The 25,823-nt window shown below is 40.0% G+C and overlaps 1 protein-coding gene across 16 annotated transcripts in view; it reads right to left on the bottom strand.

The window, feature by feature from the left end:
- Positions 1-25,823, bottom strand: part of AGTPBP1 (ATP/GTP binding carboxypeptidase 1) — a 167,029-nt gene that overhangs the window by 79,142 nt on the left and 62,064 nt on the right. For all 16 annotated transcript variants that reach the window (XR_005225729.2, XM_037901764.2, XM_043547337.1 and 13 more), the window contains 7 exons: positions 24,370-24,500; positions 12,180-12,247; positions 11,426-11,489; positions 11,009-11,155; positions 9,648-9,779; positions 4,484-4,577; positions 4,106-4,143 (listed from right to left, as the gene is read on the bottom strand). Coding sequence is in view for 15 of the 16 variants with exons in the window: in XM_037901764.2 (XP_037757692.1) it covers positions 4,106-4,143; positions 4,484-4,577; positions 9,648-9,779; positions 11,009-11,155; positions 11,426-11,489; positions 12,180-12,247; positions 24,370-24,500 (674 nt within the window). In the remaining variant the exon portion in view is untranslated. The remainder of the gene's footprint in view (positions 1-4,105; positions 4,144-4,483; positions 4,578-9,647; positions 9,780-11,008; positions 11,156-11,425; positions 11,490-12,179; positions 12,248-24,369; positions 24,501-25,823) is intronic.

The following is a 25,823-nucleotide window of genomic DNA, read 5'->3' as shown; positions in this document are numbered from 1 at the left end:
TATATGTTTACCTCACCTATAAAATGTAAGGCAGAGGCTACAGACTTCAGATGTTTTTCTGTTGCTCACACACTCAAATTTATGAGTTCAAGCCTCAAAATTTTCAAACATAGCAAAATAATTGAACTTCAGTGAAAACTAGTTTCCTGATTAGATAGAAATTTTAAAGTTCAAGTTTTTCAACTGAATATGTAAGAAATTGGTGGCCAGGATACAGTAATACAGAAATCGCAGAACATAAGTGATTAAAATTATTTCAACCAAAAGGAAAATTCTTCGGCAAGATACCAGGACTTTAATTTCCCTAGCTATAGCTCCATTTCAGAGCTGTCACCAAACACCACTTACTTCATGACCCAAGACCTATTTAATTAGACAGACTATGGGAAGACAGTATATACTTCAGTGCCATCTTCTAGAAACCCGATTGACACAGATGGCAGTTAGGGCTGGGGAAAGAGTCCTGGACTCCCACTATTGAGGTTGAGGGGAAAACAGAGTGTTATAACACACAGTTCTGCAATCATAACTAGAGAGATCTTTACAGACAATCACTAGTTTAAGATTTAGCAGGGCACTTCTATTTTCTTTTACATTTAAAATCTTCATTTTATAAATGAAACTCTTCACAAATTATGCATTTCTGGTGTGAAATTACATGCCTCAGGAATGCAGAGAAACAAAATGCAAAGGCCAGCACATTCAGTATGCGAGAAACTTATCTCAAAATGAACACAAGCAGAATCTCAGTTTACATAAAAAAAAAAAAATAATAGAATCATAGAAATTTAGGACTCTATAGGTCACGAGTCAATCCTGTCTTGGTGCAGGGGAGTAAAGCATTATCTAGACCATTCGTAACAAGTGTTTGTCTACCTATTCTTAAAAACCTCCAAAGACAGATTTCACAAACTCCTAGGTAATTGGATCTACTGCTTAACTACCCTTACTATTAGGAAGCTTCTCCTAATATTTAACCTAAATCTCTCTTGCTGGTCAGTCCTCTATGAATAAGGAGAAAAATCTGTCACCCTCCTCTTCATAACAACCTTTTAAAAACTTGAAAAAAACTTATGTCCCCCCTCAGTCTTCTCTTCTCCAGACTAAATAAACTCAATTTTTTCCAATCTTTCTTCATAGGACATGTTTTCTCAATCTTTATTCATTTTTGTTGCTCTCGTCTGAGCTTTCTCCAGTTTGTCCATATCTTTCCCGAAGTATGGTGCCCATTACTAAATACAGTTGCCCCGTTATGGCCTTATCAGTGCTGAGTATAGCGGAAGAATTACTTCTAGTGTCTTGCTTACAGCATTCCTCCTAATACAACCCAGAATGATGTTCACTTTTTTGCAGCAGTATTACACTGCTGACTCATATTTAGTTTGTGATCCACCATAACCTTCAGTTCCTTTTCTGCAATACTCCTCCTTAGACAGTCATTTCTCATTTTGTATTTGTGCAATTGATTATTCCTTCTTAAGTGTAATACTTTGCATCTGTCCTGACTGAATTTCATCCTATTTAATTTCAGACCATTTCTCTGGTTTGTCCAGATCATTCTGAATTCTACTCCTGTCCTCCAAGGGGCTTGTAACCCCCACCTTCCCCAACCCACAAAGTTTAAATGTGCTCTATGCTACTATCCAAAATTATTTATGAAGATATTAAATTGAACAAGACTCAAGACAGATCCCTGCAGGCCCCCTCTTGATATGCCCTTCCAGCTTGACTGTGAAGCATCGATAACTGGCTGGAAAACCTTTCCTAGAGAGAAGTAATGCATCCACCTTATAGTAAGTACATCTAGCCCATATTTCCCTAGTTTCCTTATAAGAAGGTAATGTGTTACAATATTAAAAGGCTTACTCAAGTTGAGATATATCACATCTGCTTCCCCGCCCTGCCCCCCAATCCACAAGAAGGATATTAGGTTGGTTTGACATGATTTGCTCTGGACAAATCCATGTTGACTGTTATGTATGACCTTAATCTTCTAGATGCTTACAACGGATTTGCTCCATTATCTTTCTGGGTACCAAAGGTAAGTTGACTGGTCTATAATTCCCTGGGTTGCCCTTATTCTCCCTTTTTTATATAGATCGGTACTATATTTGCTCTTTTCCAATATTCTGGGACTTCTCCTATCCTCCAACGGTTCTCAAAGATAATCACTAATGGCTCAGACAGCTCTTCAGCCAGCTCCTTGAGTATTCTAGGATGCATGTTGTCTTTAAGGTGGCAGGGCTTGACATCTAACTTGTCAAAGTAATTCTTAACTTGCTCCTTCCCTATTTTAGCCTTCTAATGTATTTGTTAAAATGTTTTCTTGTTACCTTTTATGTCCCTAGCTAGTTAAATCTTTTTGTGCCTTAGCTTGTCTAATTTTGTCCTTACATGCTTGTGTTTCTTTATATTCATCCTTCGTAATTTAACCTACTTTCCCACTTTTTATTTAAGCCATACTTCCTGTCCATCAAGTCTCTTACCATACTTCCTATCTTTCCTACACACATCATCATTTAAGGTCTCCTGTTCTGAAAATACACATCTCAGCTTCTTAATTCTCCATAAATCTCAGCTTTGACTTTGCATTTACACAGGAGCAGACCAACATTATTCTGAGCTAACATTTCCTTCCATTGGCATTCTCTTAGGGATGAAGCCTAAAAACTACTTACTACTACAGTCCTGAGAGCCAGAGGCAGGTGGTGTACTAAGCTGATCAAATGTGAGGCGAGCTAGCTCAGCGCAAAATGGAGCAGAGACCTTATCCAAATGAGCTTCCAGTCAAAGCCCTGAAGGTGTTCTACATACGCCTTGATCACCTCAATGCCTACCCAATCTACTGAAGTTCTACGACGACGATCGCTTGCACACGGTTCTTGTGAGGGAAGAGGATCATGACCCTTAACCAGCAGTGCAAGTAGGGCGGTATGGTCAGGTACACTGTACAAGGAAGATATTTATAGCTGATACGGCATACTGATACGGAAAGAGGAGCAGCAGAAGGTGGGACCGCTGAGCAGCCCCATGCCCGCAGCTCCTCCGATACAGCTGTACCGTGCCTTCCATGCAGGGTCTCCTTCATCTGTAGAGCAGCCCCACCAGAGGACAGGGCTGGGGGTAGTACAGCTGTGCTGGAGGAGCTGCGGGCATGGGGCCACCCAGCGGCCCTACGTTCTGCTCCTTTCCACGCTGCAGTTTCTGGGAGAGTCCTGTGGTCAGCCCTGTCCTCTGGCAGGGCTGCTGCTGTACAGACAGAGGAGACCCTGTGTGGAAGGGCTGGGGGCAATACCGGTACAGCCGTGCCGGAGGAGATGCGGGTATGGGGCCACCCAGTGGCCCCACATTCTATTCCTTTTGCCACTGTGGTTCTGAAGGCGCAGCGGGAGGACAGAGCCTCCCCTCTCCAGGTAAGGGGGGGTGGATCATGGGGAAGAGGACGGGGAGAGCGTGGGGGCCCCGGGCTGGGGAGGAGTCAAGTGAGAACATCGCATACCCTCGCCCCCGTGGGTCCCCCTGGTACCGGTAAGAAATGGATTCCACTTGCACCACTGCCCTTAACATACTTGAAGAGTCAGTGGGGGTAGAATTTGTCGTCATCACTCTCCTCTCATGCTTAGCTGCCACTGGAGAAGGATGGGTCCTGTCACTTCCCCATAGCTGCACGTTAGAGGTATCACCAAAAAAGGACACATACTCCAGACCCCAAGACCTATTTAGTGACAGCCTGACTATGATGGAGACTACATTTGGTGCCATCCCCCAGCATCCTCACTGACACACATGGCAGTCAGGGCTGGGAGGAGATGGTCACAAACTCTACTGTTGAGGGGCATGGTTGAGTATTTGGAAAAAAGCTTCTTCCACTTCTCAGGATCCAAGTCCGTCTCTACCTAAGTCAGGTAGTCTCTGTGTTGCATAACTGGATAAAGAGTTACTATGTATTATACATGTGGCAATAATGAACAGAGCATATTAAAGATGAATTTCAACTTAAATTCTACATTTCCTGGCTTCTCTTTGTTTCAGCCAGACTCTTAATATTATTTTAATCTAGTTTTTATATTTTAGTAAAAATAGTTTCTAGTAGTCAAACACTTACTTGATTTTAGCAATGCAGCAAGTGTGTCTAAAGCAACCCTGTCAACATAAAAAGAGAAACAACAAACTAGTAAATTTAATCTACGATGTGGTAAAGCCATACAAAATTTTTTTTACAGGTGACTGATGTATGAGGGAGGTGTGCAAAGGTAAAAGGCAACAACTACCATAACCACAAATTTTAAGATTTTGCTACATTGCTCTGGATAGGCCTTAATAGAATCCTGGGTTTGTTGTGGGTGGAAAGGGGTGTTCTTCCCTTATCATTTAACTGTCAAATACTAGGAAAGATTTGATTTTAAAAAATATTTTCATCAAAAAGGAAGTTTTAAAAGCACCTTAAATTTTTGAATATAGTATGTTAAAAACTTTTACTCACTTCATAAGGCCAGTATTCTTTTTACTAAAAGGGCCAATGATCTTGAACATCAGTTCCACAACTCCATTTTTCCCCAAGGATACCGCATTTACAGCTGAAAGGAGTACAAATTAAAATAAATTTTGTGAAATAACGTACTATGAAGATTAGAATAATCTTGAAAATTTTGATTTGCTGAAATCAAAATCAAGCAGAGGGCATTTACAAGTTGAATTTAGATAATATACACTATTATCTAAATAAATGATATGCACTGGTTCAGTGTCTGAATGGGCTGGTATCAGGTCTGGTATCAAGCACTGCACAGACTATTATTTCAGAAAAGCCGGCACTTGCTAATATGCCATTCACTTTAAAGAGGCAGCAGAATCATTGCAGGAAGGTGCAGGACTGTGGATCTCACAGAAGGGAGTATACATTAGTGTTGGCAGAAACCCCTGCTGTTGCACATGCACATTGAAGTGTCCGCTGGTTTCTATTTCAGGTCAATAAGAACTAATGGAAATCATTTACAATGTACACTTTGTTTCCCCCTCCTTTATTAAGATGTACAGCAAGAAGGTTTTTCTCCCTTAGAATGTATATTTTGTTAAGAGGATAGTTTCTAAAATTAACATAAGAAAATGTATCAAGCTCCGATGACGAGAGAGTGTCCTTCAGCATCAGGATCAAAAGGTATGCCATTTGCTGTCTGAAGTCAGTGCCAGCAGCATTATTTCTATTGCAGTACCATCTAGAGACTCCAATCACGATTGGGATCTCACTGTGCTAGGCATTGTACAAATATGTCTATGTCCTCCTATGAGAGCTTGCAATTGGAGACCATAATCTAAGATGTAAGGGGGTATATTAAAAAAAAAAAAGAGTGGGGGAAGGGCCTGGCTCTGGATGTACACAGGATGGCTACTTAGGAAATCTGAAATGTGGTGGTCATTGGAAAAAAAAAAAAAAAAAAAAAAAGCACAAATCTTGGCTTGCTTAAAAAAAATGTTGTCCCTAATTGGGTATCAAGAGGCGTTTGAGTGGAAAGAGCCAGCTTTAGTGGCAACACATACATATTAATTCAAGATTGTGTATTGACTTATAGTTACTGTATAATAATTATGCTTAGCAGTAGTATTAAAGTAGCATCTAGAGGCCCCAACCAAGGATAGGGGCCCATTGTGCCAGACATTGTACTAAACACATAGTAAGAAAAGATACCTGCCCCAAAGAGCTTCCAATCTAAAAAAATAAGACAGACAAGTGGTTGAGAGATTAAACGACTTGCCCAAGGTCATGCAGCAGGGCAGAGTCAACAAGAATCTGGGTCAGAGCCCCAGTCCAGTTCCCTACCCACCCGATCATTCTGCCTCTCAACTAAGGTGAACAGTTATCCTCTACTAACTTATCTTATTTAAAAGTACTCTGCAGCAAAAAGGGAAGATCACTATAAAGCTCTGTCATATGAGAAGTGTCATGGCTTCATGGAACCATATTGGCTCCAAAAGATGCCCTGCAAAACAAGACCTCAGTTGCCACTGAGGAAGATGATGTTTGTCTGTATCTGTACGAGTTTTTTCATGAAGTTGATGGATTTCCATTCCATACAGCTAAATTCAATGCCTTGCATGATCACATTAGCCATGCCATCAGGGGCTCGTTCACCTGTATATCTATCAATGTGATATATGCCAGCATGTGCCAGCAATGCCCCTCTCCAAGGACATTGTCCAAATCGGACAGTCTCCATGCAAAAGAATAAATGGACACAAGTCTGACATCAGGAATCATAACATTCAAAAACCGGTAGGAGAACACTTCAACCTCTGTGGCCACTCAGTAAAAGATTTAAGGGTGGCAATTTTGCAACAGAAAAGCTTCAGAAACCGACTCCAATGAGAAACTGCTGAGCTTGAATTACTATGCAAACTAGATACCATTAACTTGGGTTTGAATAGAGACTGGGAGCGGCTGGGTCATTACACATATTGAATCTATTTCCTTAAGTTAAGTATCCTCACACCTTCTTGTCAACTGTCTAAATGGGCCATCTTGATTATCTCTACAAAAGTTTTTTTTCTCCTGGTGATGGTAGCTCATCTTAACTAATTAGCCTCTCACAGTTTGTATGGTAACTTCCAACTTGTGTGTGTGTGAGATGTATCTCTCTTACTATATGTTCCATTCTATGCATCCGATGAAGTGAGCTGTAGCTCACGAAAGCTTATGCTCTAATAAATTTGTTAGTCTCTAAGGTGCCACAAGTACTCCTGTTCTTTTTGCGGATACAGACTAGCATGGCTACTACTCTGAAACCTGTCATAGTATATCTGAACTCCTGTGATACCTATCACAAGGTCTTTTAACAAAGTGTGTTCTTATGCATTACTCTTAACGTGTTTAGGAGATTTTCCAAAAGATTAGGCACTTTGTATATTTTTTACAATTCTTGGTATTAGCAACACATGAGTTACAAAAACTACCATTAGCAATAAACAAATTAATTGCAAGTGTCCATCTACAATCACGTTTGTCATTTCACACCTTTGACTCAATACCATTGGTGTTTTGGCATTTTAGGGTTACCCTGTGGCTTCCCTTTCCAAAAGGAAGTTTTCTTTTTCCTCCTTGTCCTGTAGGATTAAACCCTGATTTCTCTTGCTTAACAGAATTCACTGGCTGATTGGGTATGATCTCTGTGCTAATAGCTATTAGCAAGTCCCCCCCACCCCTCGGTCAGCCAGGTAATGTGCATCAACACAGACACTAGCTTGTTTACTAGTTTTTAAATCCTTAACTGTTACCAATTTCAAGGCTGGTCTTTGTCTTAAAGAGATACCATCCATTTTCACTAGCAAGTTAGACTCAAAGTTCTGTTGTCCTTCCTTTACCAACCTCTGGTTTCCTTCCATTACCAACCTCTGGTTCCACATGAAATCAGACATTAAGTCCACTGGAGAAACTACAAGTCATATCTAAAGTGTTTAGAGATGAGTATACCTGCCTTCCCCTCTATTTTTAAGATATTAACTGCACCGCTGTCCTGGTCTGCTGACTCCGCTACCGAGTCTTCACTCTGCACCTGAGTCACAGACCATTCACTCACAGAATCTACATGGAGACATTTCTGTCCCAACAACATTGTTTTCCCAACAAACTGGTCAAGCACAACCACTTGGTTATAGGGCTGTTTAACTTTCTTAACAATTTTCATTCCATCTGAGACCTTCTCAAAGCGATCCATACTGGATCTTCAAAAGGAGAGTTAGTGGATCAATTCACAACAGAAAATTTCTGGCTGTTAGGAACTCAAACTTCCTTAATCAAATCACTTCCACACCCTACAGTTGCAGCAAACTGGTTGCAAAGACTAGCCTGAAATTTTTTTCTTTCAGGAATCTTTCTAAGCACCAGTACATCTTTACCTTGCTCCACAGAAGCATTCCTCTGCTGAGCCACTACCAACTCCTGAGTTTTACTTACATCCAGAATCATCTTTGGCTCATCAGGCAGATTCCTACACAATCCCCTTTCAGGCAAACTGCTTCGATTGGGCACTTACTTTGTTCTATTACTTGAAATCACTTAAATCCTACTTTTTATACTTAATAAAATCACTTTTGCTTATTAATTTACCCAGAGTAAGTAATTAATACTTGGGGGAGCAAACAGCTGTGCATATCTCTCTATCAGCGTTATAGAGAGTGGACAATTTATGAGTTTACCCTGTATAAGCTTTATACAGAGTAAAATGGATTCATTTGGGGTTTAGGCTCCCAGAAAGACAGAATACTGGGTGCTGGGAAATGCTGTGTTAACTGAGAAGCCCCTGGGCTAAGTGAATCTTAGTTTCTGTGAACTGCAGGGGTGTGTGGCCCAATCTCTTGGTCTGTGCTGTAGCTGACTGGTGCGTCTAGCTCAGCAAGACGGGAATGGAAGGAAGCCTTCTCTGGCAGGGGGGTTTGGTCTCAGTGGTATCCCAGCATATCTAGTAACAGTCTTGAGGGACCCAACCCTTCACAGTACCAAGTAAGGGACTGGCACTGATGCAGTGGCCTATGCGGCAGTCGGCAAAGCCAACAGTACCACGAATGGTGGACATACTGAAGTAGACACTGATGGCATCTGGTGCTGTTGCTTGCTCAGTGCAGATGGTGCTGCATGCTTGGGTACCAACAGCTGGACTGAACTGTACCAGTCCCCAGGGTCTATGCTTGCCCGCCGCGCTGGCAGAAGGTATTGAGGCCCAGAGCTGTGTCTCTCCTTTGTGCTCCGGGACTTTGCAGCCCCACCAGTGCCGGAAGAGGAGTCCTTCACCTCAACAGTAGCGAGCTGAGAGGTCAACGCTTCAGCGACTCTAGATCTCGCCGAGAATCTGGGATTTCTTCAGAGTTGGCTCCTTAAGGTGCGCCTTCCCTGAAGCTATATCAAAGTCTTCCCTTTCATAGAGGAAGCCTGTGCTGGATCTGTCTGAGGGGGGAAGAGAGGTGGCCTCCGAACGGGACTCAGTAACTGGCTGAAGAGTGTGTTCCATCATTAGCAGTCTGAATTTAATGCCCCTGTTTGTCCTTGCCCTGGATGCAAGAGCCAGGCAGAAGTGGGACTCTCCCAAGCAATGGACACACAGAAGGGTGGTCACTCAAAGCTATAGCCTCTCATTAGGAGAGGCAACATTTGAAACCTGACAAGACAGGCATGCCCTGCCAGGAAAATACTAAGTCTCTCCCAGGGGAAACAGGAGTCAAACAATCCTTTCACTACTTATCTAACTATACAAACAACTGACAACTATAAAAACTATCTTAACTATTAATGAAATATTAGAAAAGCCAAGGCAAGCTTAAGGCTACCACACTAAGGCTCCATCTCAGGCTGAGGCGGGTGAACAGGAACTAATGGTTGTTCACCTGCACCCCCCATACAGTCTCAGTATCCGGCATGAGGCAGCACAGGGCATGTGCAGGGGCCGAATGGACACTGCTAACTGCATATCTCCGATCAAGGGCTCGAGAGGCATACTTAAGGGACACCACTTAAAAGTAGTAAAAAGTCTTCAGAAAAGAACGGTCACTATAATCATGTAAGATTAAACGAAAAATTAAATTCTCCATTTTAAACATTGTCAAGTACTTTACCCAGCACTGTACAGAAAAGAGAAAAAAGAATGCTTTGCAATACTTACAGTTGGCTGAGTATACTCTTAGTACTTGAAGACATGGCAGTATTAACCTGTGGTTCTGCAAATTCTGTTTCACCAAATTCAGAGATATGTTTAGAGTGCCGCTGATTCTAGCTTTTACTCCAAATTTTTTATCTGTAACAAACAGAACAAAACCAAAAACAAAGAAAATCACTGAATTTGATTTTGAAGCTAAATTATTCTACTTTTGTAACTAAATAAATTTAATTCAAAAGCGACAAAAGATATGCTATTTCTACATCTCTACCCCTCTCCTCTGCATAATGAACTCCATTTCACCATTCCCTTCGTTTCCTTCTTCCATCCTTGTCTGCATGCATGCCTTCATCCACTAATGCTGAGTACACTGGTGCCCGTCTTGAAAGGTTCAACACCTCCAAAATCAGGCTCCTAAAACCAAGCCCTAAATATCAAGTTGGGCACTCCAAATTTGAGGTACCCTAAATTACTCAACACTTCCAAAAATTTATTCTTGAATTCCCTCTGTCTTTGTTTATCCAACTGTAAATGGACAAGATGTGACAGGTGTGTAGTCATTTGAAGAGTCTTCCAGTAGTGCATTAAGCAACCACTACAGTGATAGGTTTCAGAGTAACAGCCGTGTTAGTCTGTATTTGCAAAAAGAAAAGGAGTACTTGTGGCACCTTAGAGACTAACCAATTTATTTGAGCATGAGCTTTCGTGAGCTACAGCTCACTTCATCGGATGCATACTGTGGAAATTGCAGAAGACGTTATTATATACACAGACACCATGAAACAATACCTCCTCCCACCCCACTCTCCTGCTGGCAATAGCTTATCTAAAGTGATCATCAAGATGGGCCGTTTCCAGCACAAATCCAGGTTTTCTCACCCTCCGCCCCCCCACAGACAAACTCACTCTCTTGCTGGTAATGGATGGGCTATTACCAGCAAGAGAGTGAGTTTGTCTGTGGGGGGGCGGAGGGTGAGAAAACCTGGATTTGTGCTGGAAACGGCCCATCTTGATGATCACTTTAGATAAGCTATTGCCAGCAGGAGAGTGGGGTGGGAGGAGGTATTGTTTCATGGTGTCTGTGTATATAATAACGTCTTCTGCAATTTCCACAGTATGCATCCGATGAAGTGAGCTGTAGCTCACGAAAGCTCATGCTCAAATAAATTGGTTAGTCTCTAAGGTGCCACAAGTACTCCTTTTCTTACTACAGTGATAAGCACACTATAAAAACTGTTATAATGTAGAATAGAACAGATAGAGTTACCTAGTATCTGTGATGAAACAATCTTTTAAAAGTTCAATGAGATCATCACTTGAAGAATATTACACATGGACAAAGTATTAACCATTATAATTATGGTTACCTTTTGGACCAATTTTTGCAAGAAGAAAATGAAGCTGCACCATTAACTCCTCATTTGGTGGGGAGTCTTTGCTGGCACTCAAAAGTAACTGCAACAAGATCTGAGTCCCTCCTTTAGAAACTAAGACACTTGCTTTCCGACCACCACCTTGAAATTAAAAATAGAAATATCAGAAGTATTAAAAAAATATTAAGATACCTAGCTATTTAGTCTTTTATTCATATCCATTTGCAATACACCAAGCAGCGTTGGCACTATTCAACTTTTATAGACATGCATAAACTAGACTTTTGATCATTCTTTTAATCTCAGAAAAATAAAATTATGTAAATCAGCTATTTTAATTTTTCAAACATTTTTGAAAAATATAACAATTCGCACAAAGTACACAAAAATTGCCACTTGATTAAAACTTACCAACTGACACCAATTCAATGAGGATATTTAATATATTTAGAGTAGTCTGAAGATCTCTTGTATTCTGAAATTAAATAATATTCTTTTAGTTTTGGTAACAAATACAGCATACTGGACACAGATGTATCCTTGCTTAATTTGTAACAGTAATAGGTTTTGTTTCAAGACTTATAAATGGGAGTACCTTATTACATTTATTTTCCACAGCCACACATGCCTTTCCTTCCAAGCTTCACAGTTTATTTATACCCAAATAAACCAGCTGTAGTTATATATTTGCCCAAATTCTCCAACTTTTGAGATCCACAGACATTTCCAAAACAAGCAGTTGTATTTTGCCTTTAATTTTACTTGTAAAAGATATTTTCTTTGGTAAATACTTCAGGTTATTTTTTCATATTTTAAGAAACTTGTGTATTTCTGGTTAAAATTCTAACATCAGAATTGATTAACGATTGACACTTCTCAGAGTTCCTACTGCAACTCAAACCACTTGACTTATGTATTTTTTGACCTTGATTTAGCAAGGCACCTAAACATAGCCTAACTTTAAAGTACAAGTGTAGTTCCTTTGAATGTTCTTAAGAAACTTGCTGAATCAAGGCCTTAGATATCATGTAATGATCAAGACCATGGACAAGTACCTTTTTGTAGCAGGAAAGGCCAAGAAAATTAAATATTGAAAAATCGGAAGTCTGATATTTACGAAGTACACAACTTAGACATACACACGTACATGAATAAGATGCTTTACCTCTAATGTTGAGAGGATAACTTCTATTGCTGGGGAACCTTTGGCAGTCATTTCCTTCCTGGTTTTTTCTGAAAGTCCAAGAGATTATTTTTTCCCCTCAAAAGGATATTATAAAATTAGTTGAGCAATTTCTGAACATAAAAAATGGATACCACATTCAGAAAAATCTAACCTATGGGGAAAAAAAACCCTACACACACACAAAAGTCACTTAGGGTACAAAAGCATATGAAAATTAGGGTGAACAAACTGATTTAGATACAGTAGGAATGAATTCATACCTTTGCCTAATTTTTAAAGAAAATTTGAACTACTTTTGAATTTATTTTTAATTTTGGTTAACATTTTTCTTTTAGTTTACGTATATCTCCACACACCACAGTTTTGGGCAAAATACTGCAAAGAAAGGTATCTTGTGCAATATTTCTGACTCATGTAAGAGTAACAGGAATTTCTGGAAATTTCATGAGAAAGTCAGCTTTTGAGATTTCCAGAACAATTTCCTGCTGTTTTTATACAGCAGCCTTATTCCAGGCAAGGAAAGAGGAAGGAAGATGGATTTTTAGGTGCAGGAGTCAGGGGTTAACATATTATCAGATACTATCTTGTTTACTGTGCTACAACACAGTAATGCCAACATTTGAAAAAGAAAAGGGGATGAAATAAGTAGCTGTAGTTTTGTACATGAACAATATCAATTTATGGAGCTAGACACTGAAAGTCCACAGCCTATGATTCCCTCTCCACCTTATTAAAAGGGTAAAGTGTATTTTATTTATCTTACCTCACCCATCACACATTTTCTGCAATTATTGCTGTCCTAAGACTTGCAAATAGTACTTCAATATGGGCATTTTCAGGATCTGATTCCCTTATTGCCTGATTCATGTAACTGCCAAAACAAATCAATATATAATCTCAATAAAGTTTCTTTCTGGTTTGCTTGTGGATGGGCACCAGACTGCATAAAACAGCTCATGGAGAGTTTATTATACTATTTTTGCACATCTACTTTCTCGTGAGCACAGAGCCATGGAAGGCAAATTGAGCTTTTCTTTGGATATGTACCAGTTCATTTTGGTTTGACTTTTTCACGTTAGGTGAGGCAAATCAAGTAATCAAGAAGCCAAACCTTGAAACCTCACTTCCAACTGCAACATCAGAGCAAGATGAAGGAAAACAGGCAACATTCTTAAGCTTGTATTTACTGACACTATAGAGAAATAATCAGAATCACTATCTATGTCATTTTAAGTGCAATCATTCACACCCAAAACAGTTTCTGCCTGCTTCTAAAATTGGCTGCTTTTTTCAATACTTCCCCACCAATACCCTGAGTGTGCTGGAATAAATGCAGACGTATGAGAAGAGATGCTTCATGCCCTATGATCAGTTGAACAAAAAAGACATTTTAGCCTCAAAAGTGCTGAAAACCAATTAATGAAAACAAATGCTCTGCCAAGAAAGTAGCTAATATAATAAAACTAATAAAAGATCAGGATCATACTACACTGGCTGGCCACATCTAAACCAGAAATTACATGTCATTATGCTTTCTGTAACAGAATAGATTTCTATGAATAAACACTTATTTAATAGACAAATCCACAAGTGAGCTATGTAATCCTTACATTCAACAAAAGTTTCAGACAATCCCATTTTATTATGAAGGGCAACACAAAATAAGTAGATTTCATTCCCCAACCTTCAGTCTAAACAATTGATTCCACTCTTCTTTGACCAAAAAAAGAATATAAAAATCTCAAAGAGGCAGAGGTTCACAGATTTGCAAACCTAAAAACCTGTGTTATGCTTTAGACCATCTCAGCACACACCAGGTTTATGAACATTAAAAAGTTAACTGAAAAGGAACACTGAAGCCCATTAACCTGAATGTGTGCCAGCCAGTATACCCTCACTGACTAAAGGTGCAGTCACACCTGAACAGCTAAAAATTAACCTTGCCCTTTTAAGCTAAATGGAGTCACAAGTCACTGGCTCCATCTCTGTTGTTAAATAACAGATAAAACTCCAGTGGGGGATGGTGCTGGCACATAGGGTCTCAGGTACATGGTGTGATTTTTCAGAATCTCTTCTGGGAATACTCATGTAGGTGAAATAGCTGGTACTTATGACTATACTATTTCTATGCATGTATATTCATCTTGGTATCTGAAGTTATGAATATTAGCTATGTTTACTACATGTTTACTCCTGTGGTAATGCCCTCAAGGTATTTAGCTAGCACATGAAGGGACAAGTTGAATGACCCATTAAGGAACACTTAGCTCACAATGGACCCTGGAAAACTCCTGTCTATTCTTAATGGACTTTTTGTGAATGTTCTAACTATAATATGGGTGGGGGTGATGGACATCTAACTTTCCCATGTGAGTTAGATGTCCATCACCCCCACCCATATTATAGTAAGACATCTTTCACAGTAAGAACAGATTCCCTTTACTTGGCACTTGGCAGAAGCTAAAAGCCCCTGGCCTGGAAACATATCCATTTTGCCTCTTTCCTGCTCCAGCCTTTCGACTATGAACATATACTAATGGGAGCATTCTAACCAAGGGACTGAGGACTTTAAGGTAATCTGGAGCCTTCATATTCCCTTGATCCTTTGCAGATGTACTTATGAGTTGGATATGGTACAGAGACTGTTCTAGCCTCATTGATTGCTGATTTCTCCCTTGCAGTGGACAAAGATCAGATGTCTGCTGACTTTCTCACATGAGTTAGCAGCCTTTGATACCTGTTGTGTAAGCAATATAGCCCTTGCTTGAGTGGTTTTGTTCTTTCCTCTCCAAATGTCAATAGCAAAACTCCTTTTGATCTCAATGGGAACAGAATTTGGCCCCAAGAGATCAGAAACAATTGATCAAAATCAAATTCTATCTGTCCAGCCACAGTTATCACGCATGTTCTGCCAGGATGATTTTGACTGCCCCTCCTGTATATCATGCTGAGGAAAACAATAAAACAATTTGGGCTGTAGTTCTATCAAGACGCACATGGCACACACAGTTCTATGCCTTTTTTCCATCAAGCCCAGAAGGCGCAGCATCTTCGCCTTCCTAGTGCCTGGCGGAGAGCAATACTCAGGCCACGACTACACTACCCGCCAGACTGGCGGGTAGTGATCGAGCTATCGGGGATCGATTTATCGCGTCTAGCATAGACACAATACATCGATCCCTGATCGCTCTGCCGTCAACTCCGGAATTCCACCAGGGGGATCGATCCCGCGCCGCGAGGACGAAGTAAGTGATTCTAAGTCGATCTAAGATACGCCAACTTCAGCTACGCTATTCTCTGTTTAACAAATGAAGTTGTAAAATTTTAGACAGGTAAGGCGGGGATGGAGAGAGCCCCGGGATGGGAGGGAGGAGTCACAAGGAGGGTCACGTGGGGAGGTCATGTGCCCTCCCTGTGTCCCTCCCATGAGTGCAGTACTGGATTGTGTCCCCGGCCTGTTTCCTACCATCCCGTCACTTGCAGATCATTCCTCAGAGTCACACACGGTGGGTCATCTCCTCCAGAAGATCTGGTTCCCTGTTTTAGGCTACTACTCCTGGTGGCTCCTCAGCCTCTATGGCAGCCACTGGGCTGTATTTCAAACGGTCCTACTGGTTTCCCTCCCTAAGACAGGAGCTCCCACCAGCCCTCCTCTCAGAGCTGAGATAATGACAGGAGGCAGGTACCTCCTTCAGACAGGAATCCCCCCAGCTCTTCTCCCTGGAGATCAGGCTGTGATTTAGACCAGCTGTAGGACCCTAGCCAGCTTTACTTTCAGCTGGACCTTTTCCCCACTTAGTCTTCCACCTTGGAGGGCTCAGCAGGCAAGCCTTCTCCTGCTGATGTCTGGCCTGCCAGGAGGGAGGTGGCAGCATATGTGCTGATCCCCTTCCCAAAACTCATTCCAATGCTCCAGGAGTCATAGGAGCTTTGTCTTGCCCTGGCTGCCAAGCTCCTGGTCTCAAGACTTTAAGGAATCAGTAATGGGGTTTCCTCTGAAATACTACTTACTCCTGAGACCATTTCCTCTCGCCCAATTTCTCCTAGGTCCTTGTATATCAGACCTGCCAAAATATTAAATGACCACACCACATGATGGCAGTGGGCTGACTCCTAGAAACCACTGATTTTAAGGGGTCAGGTCACCCCCATCACAAGCTGAACCGCTTTTATTCAGTTATTTCCAAAACCAAACAAACATTCACTTCAGAGAGAAGACAACCTATAAAAAACAGCCCCAATTTAAAATTTTGAAAGCCGTGAGCCACTGAAAAAATAGTATGGAAATAGCTATATAACTCTAAACTGTATCTATACTGCGATTATATGACTGACCAAACTGCTGCAGAATCATCCTCTTGCAAAAATGTTGCACAGATTCTCCAGAATATAAACTTTCATTAAAAAGTAGTACCTAGTATTTATGGGAGTGAAAATTACATACAATGCACATACGTATTCACTGCAGAGTTAACTGTGGCCCTTACTCAGGAGCTGCTCCTAATCTCCCTCATATCATGCACAAAACCCTCTCTCAAGTCTGGTGTGCATTAACCAGGACTAGCTGTGGATGTAAAAAAGAGTGCCCAGTGTCACTTTCACTGAAGTTGGGAACCACCCCCATCACCCTTACAATGAGGACACAGGTTATATCGCTCAGCTGTCAATAGTCCTCCAATGCCTTCCCACAATTCCTCCGCATATCCTGAAGGACAAACATGCTTTCTCAAGTCACTGGGAAAGAATCATAACTGCTTAGCTTAGGGCAGTACAGACAACCATGGGATGTGCTCCCATAAGTCTTAAAGACACACACCGGTGAGTCCAGCACCACTGAGGACACGGTAACTTGTGTACGGCTGCTCACACCCGAGCCAGGTTAATCTAGATGCTCAGATGCACATGTCAATCATTAAGGCTAACTCTGCAATGAAAACATACCCCTAAAAGATTAATGATACAGTGCTGTCTGGGTGAATAAGCAGACAGATTGAAACAATACCTCCAAGAGAAGCATGAACTCCTCCCATAAATCTAAACATTGTGTTAGCTAGAGCTGATCAAAACTCACTTTGTTCCATGGTAAGTTTTGACATTTTAAACAAGTTTGCTCCTGTTTGGAATGAAAACTAGAAATTTCTGACAGAAGGGAAACGCCAAAATATTTTTGTTTTAGGGGAAAAAATTGAGCTATTTCAATTGATTTTTTCCCCCACAATGAAACAGAGCAGTCAAGGGAGTAGAAACCTAAGGATCCTAGTCATAGAAAAGGACCCCATTGTACTAGGCTCTGTACAATTAAGACACTGTGGAAGGACTACAGGAAAAAAAAAAAAGAGCAAAAGCAGCTGCAAAGTGCATCTGGCTGATGCACAGCTGGTACAGCCATCCATTGTAAAAGTCACCTTCACCAACCAGTCAAAATAGAACTTGCAGTTGCAGCACGAGAGATAGCTATTTTCCATTGCAAGAATGGCATAAGACTCTTCCCTGATGAAACCAATATTTCAACTTTGAGTTTCAGGCTTAGTTACCTGCAGGGGCACAGACCAAAGAGTATCACAAGTGTATCTTCAGAAAACAAGTGATAGCCACCTGAAATTTCAATTTCTATTACATTGTTTTGTGGAGTGGATTTTCTTATGAAATTTTTAAAATGCTAACTTGACAGTGACTTGATCTAGGTAAGTACGTGTTATGGTCACCAAAAAAGTGCAGGAAAATAAGTTATTTTGCTAGACTTAGCAATGAGAACACTTCATGTACAATTAATAGAAACACTCAAGAATTCATGGCCTTATGTTCGTGGTACACTTGGTGCACATCTTCATAAAACTCTCCAAGTTTTCCTTAATCGCCAACTAGTTTCAAGCCAAAATAATCAGTCAACCATTTGATTTCTACTAAGAAATTTCTGGTTAACAGCACTCACAGCTAAAGGCAAGTTTTCTTGTAAAATTTAAATGATCAGTTTAACCTTCAGACAATTAGTACACATTTCTTCCCTTCAGGAAAAGTTTTTCAAAATATTGGCAATAAGGTAATTCCAGAAAAAATAAACTTAAAACTAATCTTTTTATCGCACAATGTAACAGTACTTAGTAAACTTATACTGTACTGCGTCTTACAAAGCCCCAAACTTGTGACAGGCTTGTATTCGCCATTCTTTTACCATACTTTAATACGTAAATGATACCTCTGACAATGCAACAAGTATTTAGTTGGAGAGTCATGAAATATTACTTTGATATGTATTTAACATGGCCTTTGACAGGAGCCCTCTCCAGTTCCTGAATCTAGGACAACTGACTCTTAAAACAGTGCAAAACATAGATGTACTATCACTAGTTTTCAAAGCAGACAAAAAAAGAAAAACAGATTGGCAAATGAGTTATAAGGTTATTTGTGACTTCATATAGACACATCAACTTGCTAGCGTTCAGCTGCCAAAATGAAAATGTAAAATGAGAAGAGACTACCATGAGAATTTATCAAGAGGTAAAGTTACACTGATGTGTGGAAAGTTACAATGTTTCCAACATATGTCTCACATACTGCTGATAATGCTGTACGTTAGCCTACATTTCGTTAGATGAGGTTCTTAAGTCTAACCTCATCCCGAATTAACCCCGTTATTCCATATAGCCAATGCAACAGTGATTAAATGAACTACCTAAGGAGGGGGCATCTTGTGCTTGCTTTAAATACACCAAGTAAAAAAAAAAAATCAATCCAACAGAAAAGCGTATTAAGACTGTTTAGAAAACAAAAAAGATATGAAAATAAAAATAAATGTATATATCAACCGTATCTCATAACAAAAAAAAAAAATCCTTTTCTTTAACTCTAATGAGGCCCCTTATTAAAATTTGGGATAAATGATCATTTAACCCGAATTTTAATAAATACATTGCTATACCTGTCCTCCATTTTTATTCTTTTATACAATTCATCTATACTGGAATTCATAGTTCCTTTCTTTCCAGTTACATTACAAAGTTCTTTCACTGTCAGTGAAGGTCCCCTAGATGAACTATTTTTAATGTATGTATTTTAGTCTATTCAAAGTGCATGGAATAATGTTATTTTATTACAAAGTATTAGTTTACAGCAATACTAGTTAAAAAAAACCCAAAGAGAAGGGGGAGAAAAAAAAAACCAAAACAGAAAAACACCTTCAATAATGCATCTTTTTATATTTATTTATATATATATATATATATATATATATATATATATATATACACACACACACACACACACACACACACACACACACACACAGAGTGTATAATTAGCCTTTATCATGTAAGCCTACCATATATGTAAAAGCCTAGTATGTATGTATGTACGTACAAGTAAACAGTATATATACATAACACACACACACACAGTAAATCCAAACCTCTGCTCTTTGCTATCCCCCAGTTAGTGCATGAGAGAACTAATGAAAAAGCTTGAAAAATTTCATCCACAATAACAGGCATGCCAACCATTAGTCAAATTACAAACACACTACACCTAAGTGGTAATTAAGGTTTTGGTATTCAGGGTAAAATCCCAAAACCACACCTCCTTCCGTTTGGGAGAAATTTTGTTAAGTTTGTCATAAGTAACAGATGATCTCTGTTATGTATGAAGTTCTTAGGCCCTGAGCCTGTAAACACTTATGCAAAAACTGCATATGCTTAATTTTATCACCAGGATTGGGACCCTATGTGACAATGCCCACCATAAGGCTTTATGGAAATATGCTTATGAATATATATGACATAACTGGAATATGTTCTATGCTACAAATGCCATGTAACACAGCTATGTAAAGGTTATGATCTACTGAATCTATTAATCCTATTTGTTTGCATTTATCATTTTTGTATTCAAAGTTATGAATACTGGCCGTGTACTGGCTTGATTTCTAAATAACCTTAGTAGAGCATTTGGTCAGTTCCTGGAGAAAGGAATTCGCAAAGTTAAGTGCCCAATCAAGAAGCACTTAAGGAACAATGCATCTTGGAATGCTCCAATCCACATAAGAAGTCTTCCTGGAGACATTCGAGATACCATGTGGGCAATGGCTTCTGCCTGTAAAAACTGTGAGTCATGCATGGACACGTGACTTGCCCAGGTGACTCCAGAACTGCATCTTGGAGCTGGACTTTGCATAGGAGAGAGGAGGGGGACTCCACCCACAAGAGAAAGTATATTTAAGCCTATGGGAGACCCCTCCATTTTGTCTTCAGCTGGCTAAGGAGATAGCCTCTCCACCCCCAAGGATACCTGAAAGAAACTGGAACAAAAGACAGTAACTACACGGGGTGTGAGTGATTGCTGGACCCGCACTAGAAGGAGATTAGTCTGTAAAAGGAAGCTTACTGGAACTGGTGAGGTTTTGTCTGTATTCAGTTTTGTTAGACATACACTTGCGGGTTTTATTTTATTTTGCTTGGTAATTCACTTTGTTCTGTCTGTTACTACTTGGAACCACTTAAATCCTACTTTCTGTATTTAATAAAATCACTTTTTATTTATTAATTAAGCCAGAGTATGTATTAATACTGGGGGGAGGGGGGAGGGCAAACAGCTGTCCATATCTCTCTATCAGTGTTATAGAGGGCGAAAAATTTATGAGTTTACTCTGTATAAGCTTTATACAGGGTAAAACGGATTTATTCAGGGTTTGGACCCTACTGGGAGTTGGGCATCTGAGCGTCAAGGACAGGAACACTTCTGTAAGTGGCTTTCAGTTAAGCCTACAGTTGTTAGGGGACGTGGTTCAGACCTGGGTACACTGGCAAGCTAGCAGGTCTGGCTCAAACCTGGCAGGGCACTGAAGCTGATAGGGCAGGAAAGCAGGAGCAGAAGTAGTCTTGGCACATCAGGTGTCAGCTCCCAGGGGGTTTCTGTGATCCAACCCATCACACCCTACATTGTATGCTTTTTGAGGCAAGCACTATGTCCTCCTGTATGTTTAGAAAATCTGTATCATGTAACAAGCAATGCCACAATTAAATAATTAACACATCTCCAACATTAACAGTTTGTAAAATAAATCATCCAAATGTAAGATTTCTGGACTGGGGGCTCTAAATATCGTAACCTGAACTGCTACATAATTTGTTTTTATTTCTGGGATTTAAATGTCACCTGTCCAGACAAGAGCTCTGTAAAGCAGTAGAAAATAAAGGCAAGGAAAAGACTTAACAGTTTAAACAGAAGGCTCATTAAAATTTAGTTTGTTGCTATTATTTTTGAGAACTTTATGGATGCCTAAAGCATCCGCCGAAGTTAAAGTGGGACTAATGGTGGCCAAGGCTAAGGAGGGATGACTTTGAAAAAAAAAAAAAAAAAAACCAGAAGAAAATATCCATAATCTGAACTTCATTTGAAATATTCATTTATATTTGTACCTGATCTTTTGAATTGAAATATTTAAAATGTAGCAATGAAAACATGACAACATTAAGAAATGCATTTAATAGTTTCCTTCCACTTTTGGCATCTCTTAGAAATTTAGGTTTCAGAGTAGCAGCCGTGTTAGTCTGTATTTGCAAAAAGAAAAGGAGTACTTGTGGCACCTTAGAGACTAACAAATTTATTTGAACATAAGCTTTCGTGAGCTACAGCTCACTGCATCCAATGAAGTGAGCTGTAGCTCACGAAAGCTTATGTTCAAATAAATTTGTTAGTCTCTAAGGTGCCACAAGTACTCCTTTTCTTTTTAGAAATTTAGAAGACTCTTTCTGTAAGGAAATAGCTTGGGTTCAGGCATCTTGACATAGATATTCCCTGTAGAAGACTTCCAATTCTTGATATAAAAAGGCATAAGAAATATAGGAGACACTAAGAATGAAAAAGGCTGTCAGGGAAAAGTGATAATTAATCCTCCAGATCCCCATCTGACTTCACCATTCTAATAAGGTATTACTAACTTGAAACAGGATGCCTTGTTTGGGGAGGAGGCAAAAGTTAAGTCTGACACTTTTATAACTATTTGCTGATGACAGTTCCTGATCACCTTGAATGGGCCAAGGAACAATACCGCTGAAGACAAGGTTGAAACTGTAGGATACCAAAAGAGATTGGCAAGAGACTGTTATTTGGGCACCTTTCCTTGTCTGAAAATGCACTGTATAATAGGCCCTGCAGAAGTAGCTTGACCACTATACCATTTGGGGGGCACGTCCTCCCCAATACTTACTTTTTAGCAGGATTGCAGCCACTTGGCTTGTACATTGGCACTAAGAGGCTGATGATGAGAGTCAGGAATTTTCAACTAATTGGTCACAAACTGGTCAAAGTAGGGTCAAGAAAGACCCTCCCTTTCTTTATGACTACGTGGGAGGAAGTTCTTAAAACATTTTTCTATTATAACATTTAGTCACAGGTGAGGGTGAGATCCACTGCCATAATCCACTAGATTATTCTTTACTTCACTGATCTGTGGAGAACTGCTAGCAGGCCATATAAAGACAGCAAACTACACTAGGCCAGCCTGGTGTGCATGCGTGCATGCACACACACAAAGGTCATGGGAGGAGAGGAATTCAGGCTGGACTCTCTGCAGATTCTAGCTATTTGGATTTTTTCTGAGGCAGACAAGCCAGCAGTATGACCCAGACCATTCAGATGAGTTACTGAGGAAAGCACTGGAAGGTGGAGATAGAATGATGGACTGTGCTAGTAAGGGAGCTGGTAGGAGTGCAGAAGGTTCTGCACAGAAGGTACTGGCACAGGTTCCCCATAGCCTCTGACTGCCAGAAGCTGGGACTCCATGGCAAGGGATGGATTACTCGATAATTGCCCTGTTCTGTTAATTCCTTTGGAAGTAGTTGGCACTGGTCAAGGTCAGAAGACAGAATACTGGGCTAGATGGACCATTGGTCTGACCTAGTATGGGCACTCTTATATTCTTCGGTAAGCCACCAAACACGAGCTTGACTGCTCGCCTGCAGTATTGAGGAACTGGGGAAGGAATGATAAAAATGGCAGGTTGGAATAATGATGCATTGATGTACGCAATCTAAAAGAGACAACAGGAATGCAGGTTTAGTACACATTTTCCTCAGTCTTCCTAAAAAAGGATGGACAACAAGTTCCAGTTACTAAAAATTCAATTCTTCTGAAAAGGTCGCAGGTTTGAGAGGAAATCTGCACACACTGGAAGATCTTTGCTGTGGACACCAATGACCCTGGTCTCAGACAGAAGCAAAATAAACGGAGATCATACAGCACTTGAGCAAGAGCAATCTGAACTCAAAAGGAAGGAAGGAAAGAGAAGAACTAAGATGCCTCTATTGTAGTGCATGTGAGAAATAAAGCCACCTCAACATCATTCTCCGAGATATTTGCCATTCCCTTTCTGTCTGCCAGGCTGTTCCAATAGATTTGGCTGTACTGGGAAGTTCTGTTGATCAGGTAGCTGTTTTATATAATAATGAGGTTCCTTCTTTGTTATTCCAGAGTGTTATTGGATGTGCTTTTAGGGTTCCAGAAATAATCTTTTACCCGAAGACCTTCAAGGTTACATTCTTCTTCAGCCAAGAGATGCAAAAAAAATACTTGTGTCTTTGTTATTTTTTCCCCTTTTAAGTAAATTACAAAAACCAAAATTCATTTCTATATAGCATGTTCTTAAGCAACAATACAAGTGGCTTGGTTCTCTATTTTTTTTTTTTTTTTTTTTTAATGTGAATGCCTAAATACAGTAGCAAGGAGAAGCTATGACGGAAATTATAGACAGTGAAGAAAGAGCCTTGATTCTGCCATCTCTGTTCATGTAGAATAGTACCTTAATCCAAAAGTACTGTCATTTGTTTTGATAGAATTACTCGTGGAACAAGGTAGTACTCTTAGGAGACCAAAAATACTGTATAATATGGCTAACTGTCAGATTATGAAGAACTGAGATAGGAGAAACTTATCCTAATGGAAGGATCTTGTGTTCAACATGCAAGTACATAAAGACAAGTCATAAATACAACTTTTCACTGTTTGTTCACATAAAACAGGAATACAGAAATTCTTTTGGAGGACGAGATGGGAAAACACCAACAGAACTTCAATGCTGAAATGTGGCAGTCATATGTATATGAGTGTGTTTTGGGATGAGGCGTAGAAAGAGGAGCAGGGACAATGTTTAAAACATTAAGTAAAATAAAATATTTACCTTGACTCTGAGCCAGATGGAGGATCTTTGACGTAACATATCTGGCAGTGTCTGCTTCTACCAACAAAGATTCTGAATTGATCTTCTCCAGCTGTGCCAGCAGACCCACAATCCGAGAATTGTTAGTAAGACTGAAAGAAACATTTATATTTATATTTCAATCCGTATTCAACAAAAATAGGACAAAAATATTTTGTTTCACGTCACAGGGCAAAATCCAATTAGTTACATTTTTTAAATGTAAAGTTAGTTCTTTAGTGAAATAGGTTTAGATCAGCAGCGTTTGAACAATTTTACAGTGAAAACAGAACGTTTTGCTCTATTTAGTTACTTCTCAAAATTAGCTTTTCTTCCCTGCTACCAATGACACACTCATTAAGACAGCTATGAACAGAGGATGGCAGCATTGTCTTGGATACATTCTTAAAAGGGACTAAATCTGCTTCCCTTGAAATCAATGGCAAAACTCCCATTATTTTCCAAGGGCGCGTCTCTACTGAGATTACCCAAGGAAATCATATGGGAAATTCAGGACAAAAATTAACTAATTAGTACTATTACAAATCCACTGTTATTAGCAACTTATTTCTTCAAATTCATACCTATAATAATAAAATAGCTACAACTATATAAAACTGGGGCTGTATCACATCTTCCATGGAACCCCCTCTGCAGTTAAGATCCCTCTTGTCAAGAGGTACCTCCAGTGCAACCATGACCAGTGAAGTCCCGGGAAGCACATCTCTGGTGGAGTCATCCTCTCAAGGAACATGAGGAAGGGGCCGGAGGGGAAAACCACTTCGGCTCTAAAGCCATGATGTCCCCCTGCACCCAGGATTCATTTCACAAGTGAGGGGGACAACTTTCACCCTCCACCCCCAAAAAAAAAAAAATCCAGAGACCACTAGAAGGGAAGGATGAGGACTTCACAGAAGTTACTTCCTCCTTGGCCATCTCTCATTATTTTTTACCACAGGATGGGGAATCCAGCTATTAGAATCCATTTTCAACTACTTTGACATTTTATTGTCTATACAGTAGCCCTGGCTTTGAAGTCTGCCAGACTGGTCTACAAAAATGCCTACAAAGGCGCCAAAGTCTGGCTAAACTATAGGGTGTGGAATCATCCAGATGCAGAGAAATAAAGTACTCAAGAATATAACAGAACCAGGGCCCACCCACTCCAAAAAGACTATTGTTTATGGAGAAGAACAGGAGCAGATCACTTTTCTTTTCAGTCCTTGAGTGTTTTTCCCCTTCCAAACTTTTATTCCTCCTCAGACAGCTTGAACAAATGACCAGCTGTTCTGCAAATGACCACACCAGGGAGAGGAAAGAAGAGTTAAGACAAAAAGCTTAGAAGAAACATAAGCCAACTCTATCCTGAGAAAATAATGCTGTTTTCTTTGGCAGATACAGGTCACCTTTTAGTGGGCTCCTATCTTTTCTTTCCA

Source organism: Chelonia mydas, chromosome 5 (genome assembly GCF_015237465.2).
Source record: "Chelonia mydas isolate rCheMyd1 chromosome 5, rCheMyd1.pri.v2, whole genome shotgun sequence".
In the NCBI taxonomy this organism is placed as follows: domain Eukaryota; kingdom Metazoa; phylum Chordata; order Testudines; family Cheloniidae; genus Chelonia; species Chelonia mydas.
This window is presented reverse-complemented; position numbering and strand designations above follow the sequence as displayed.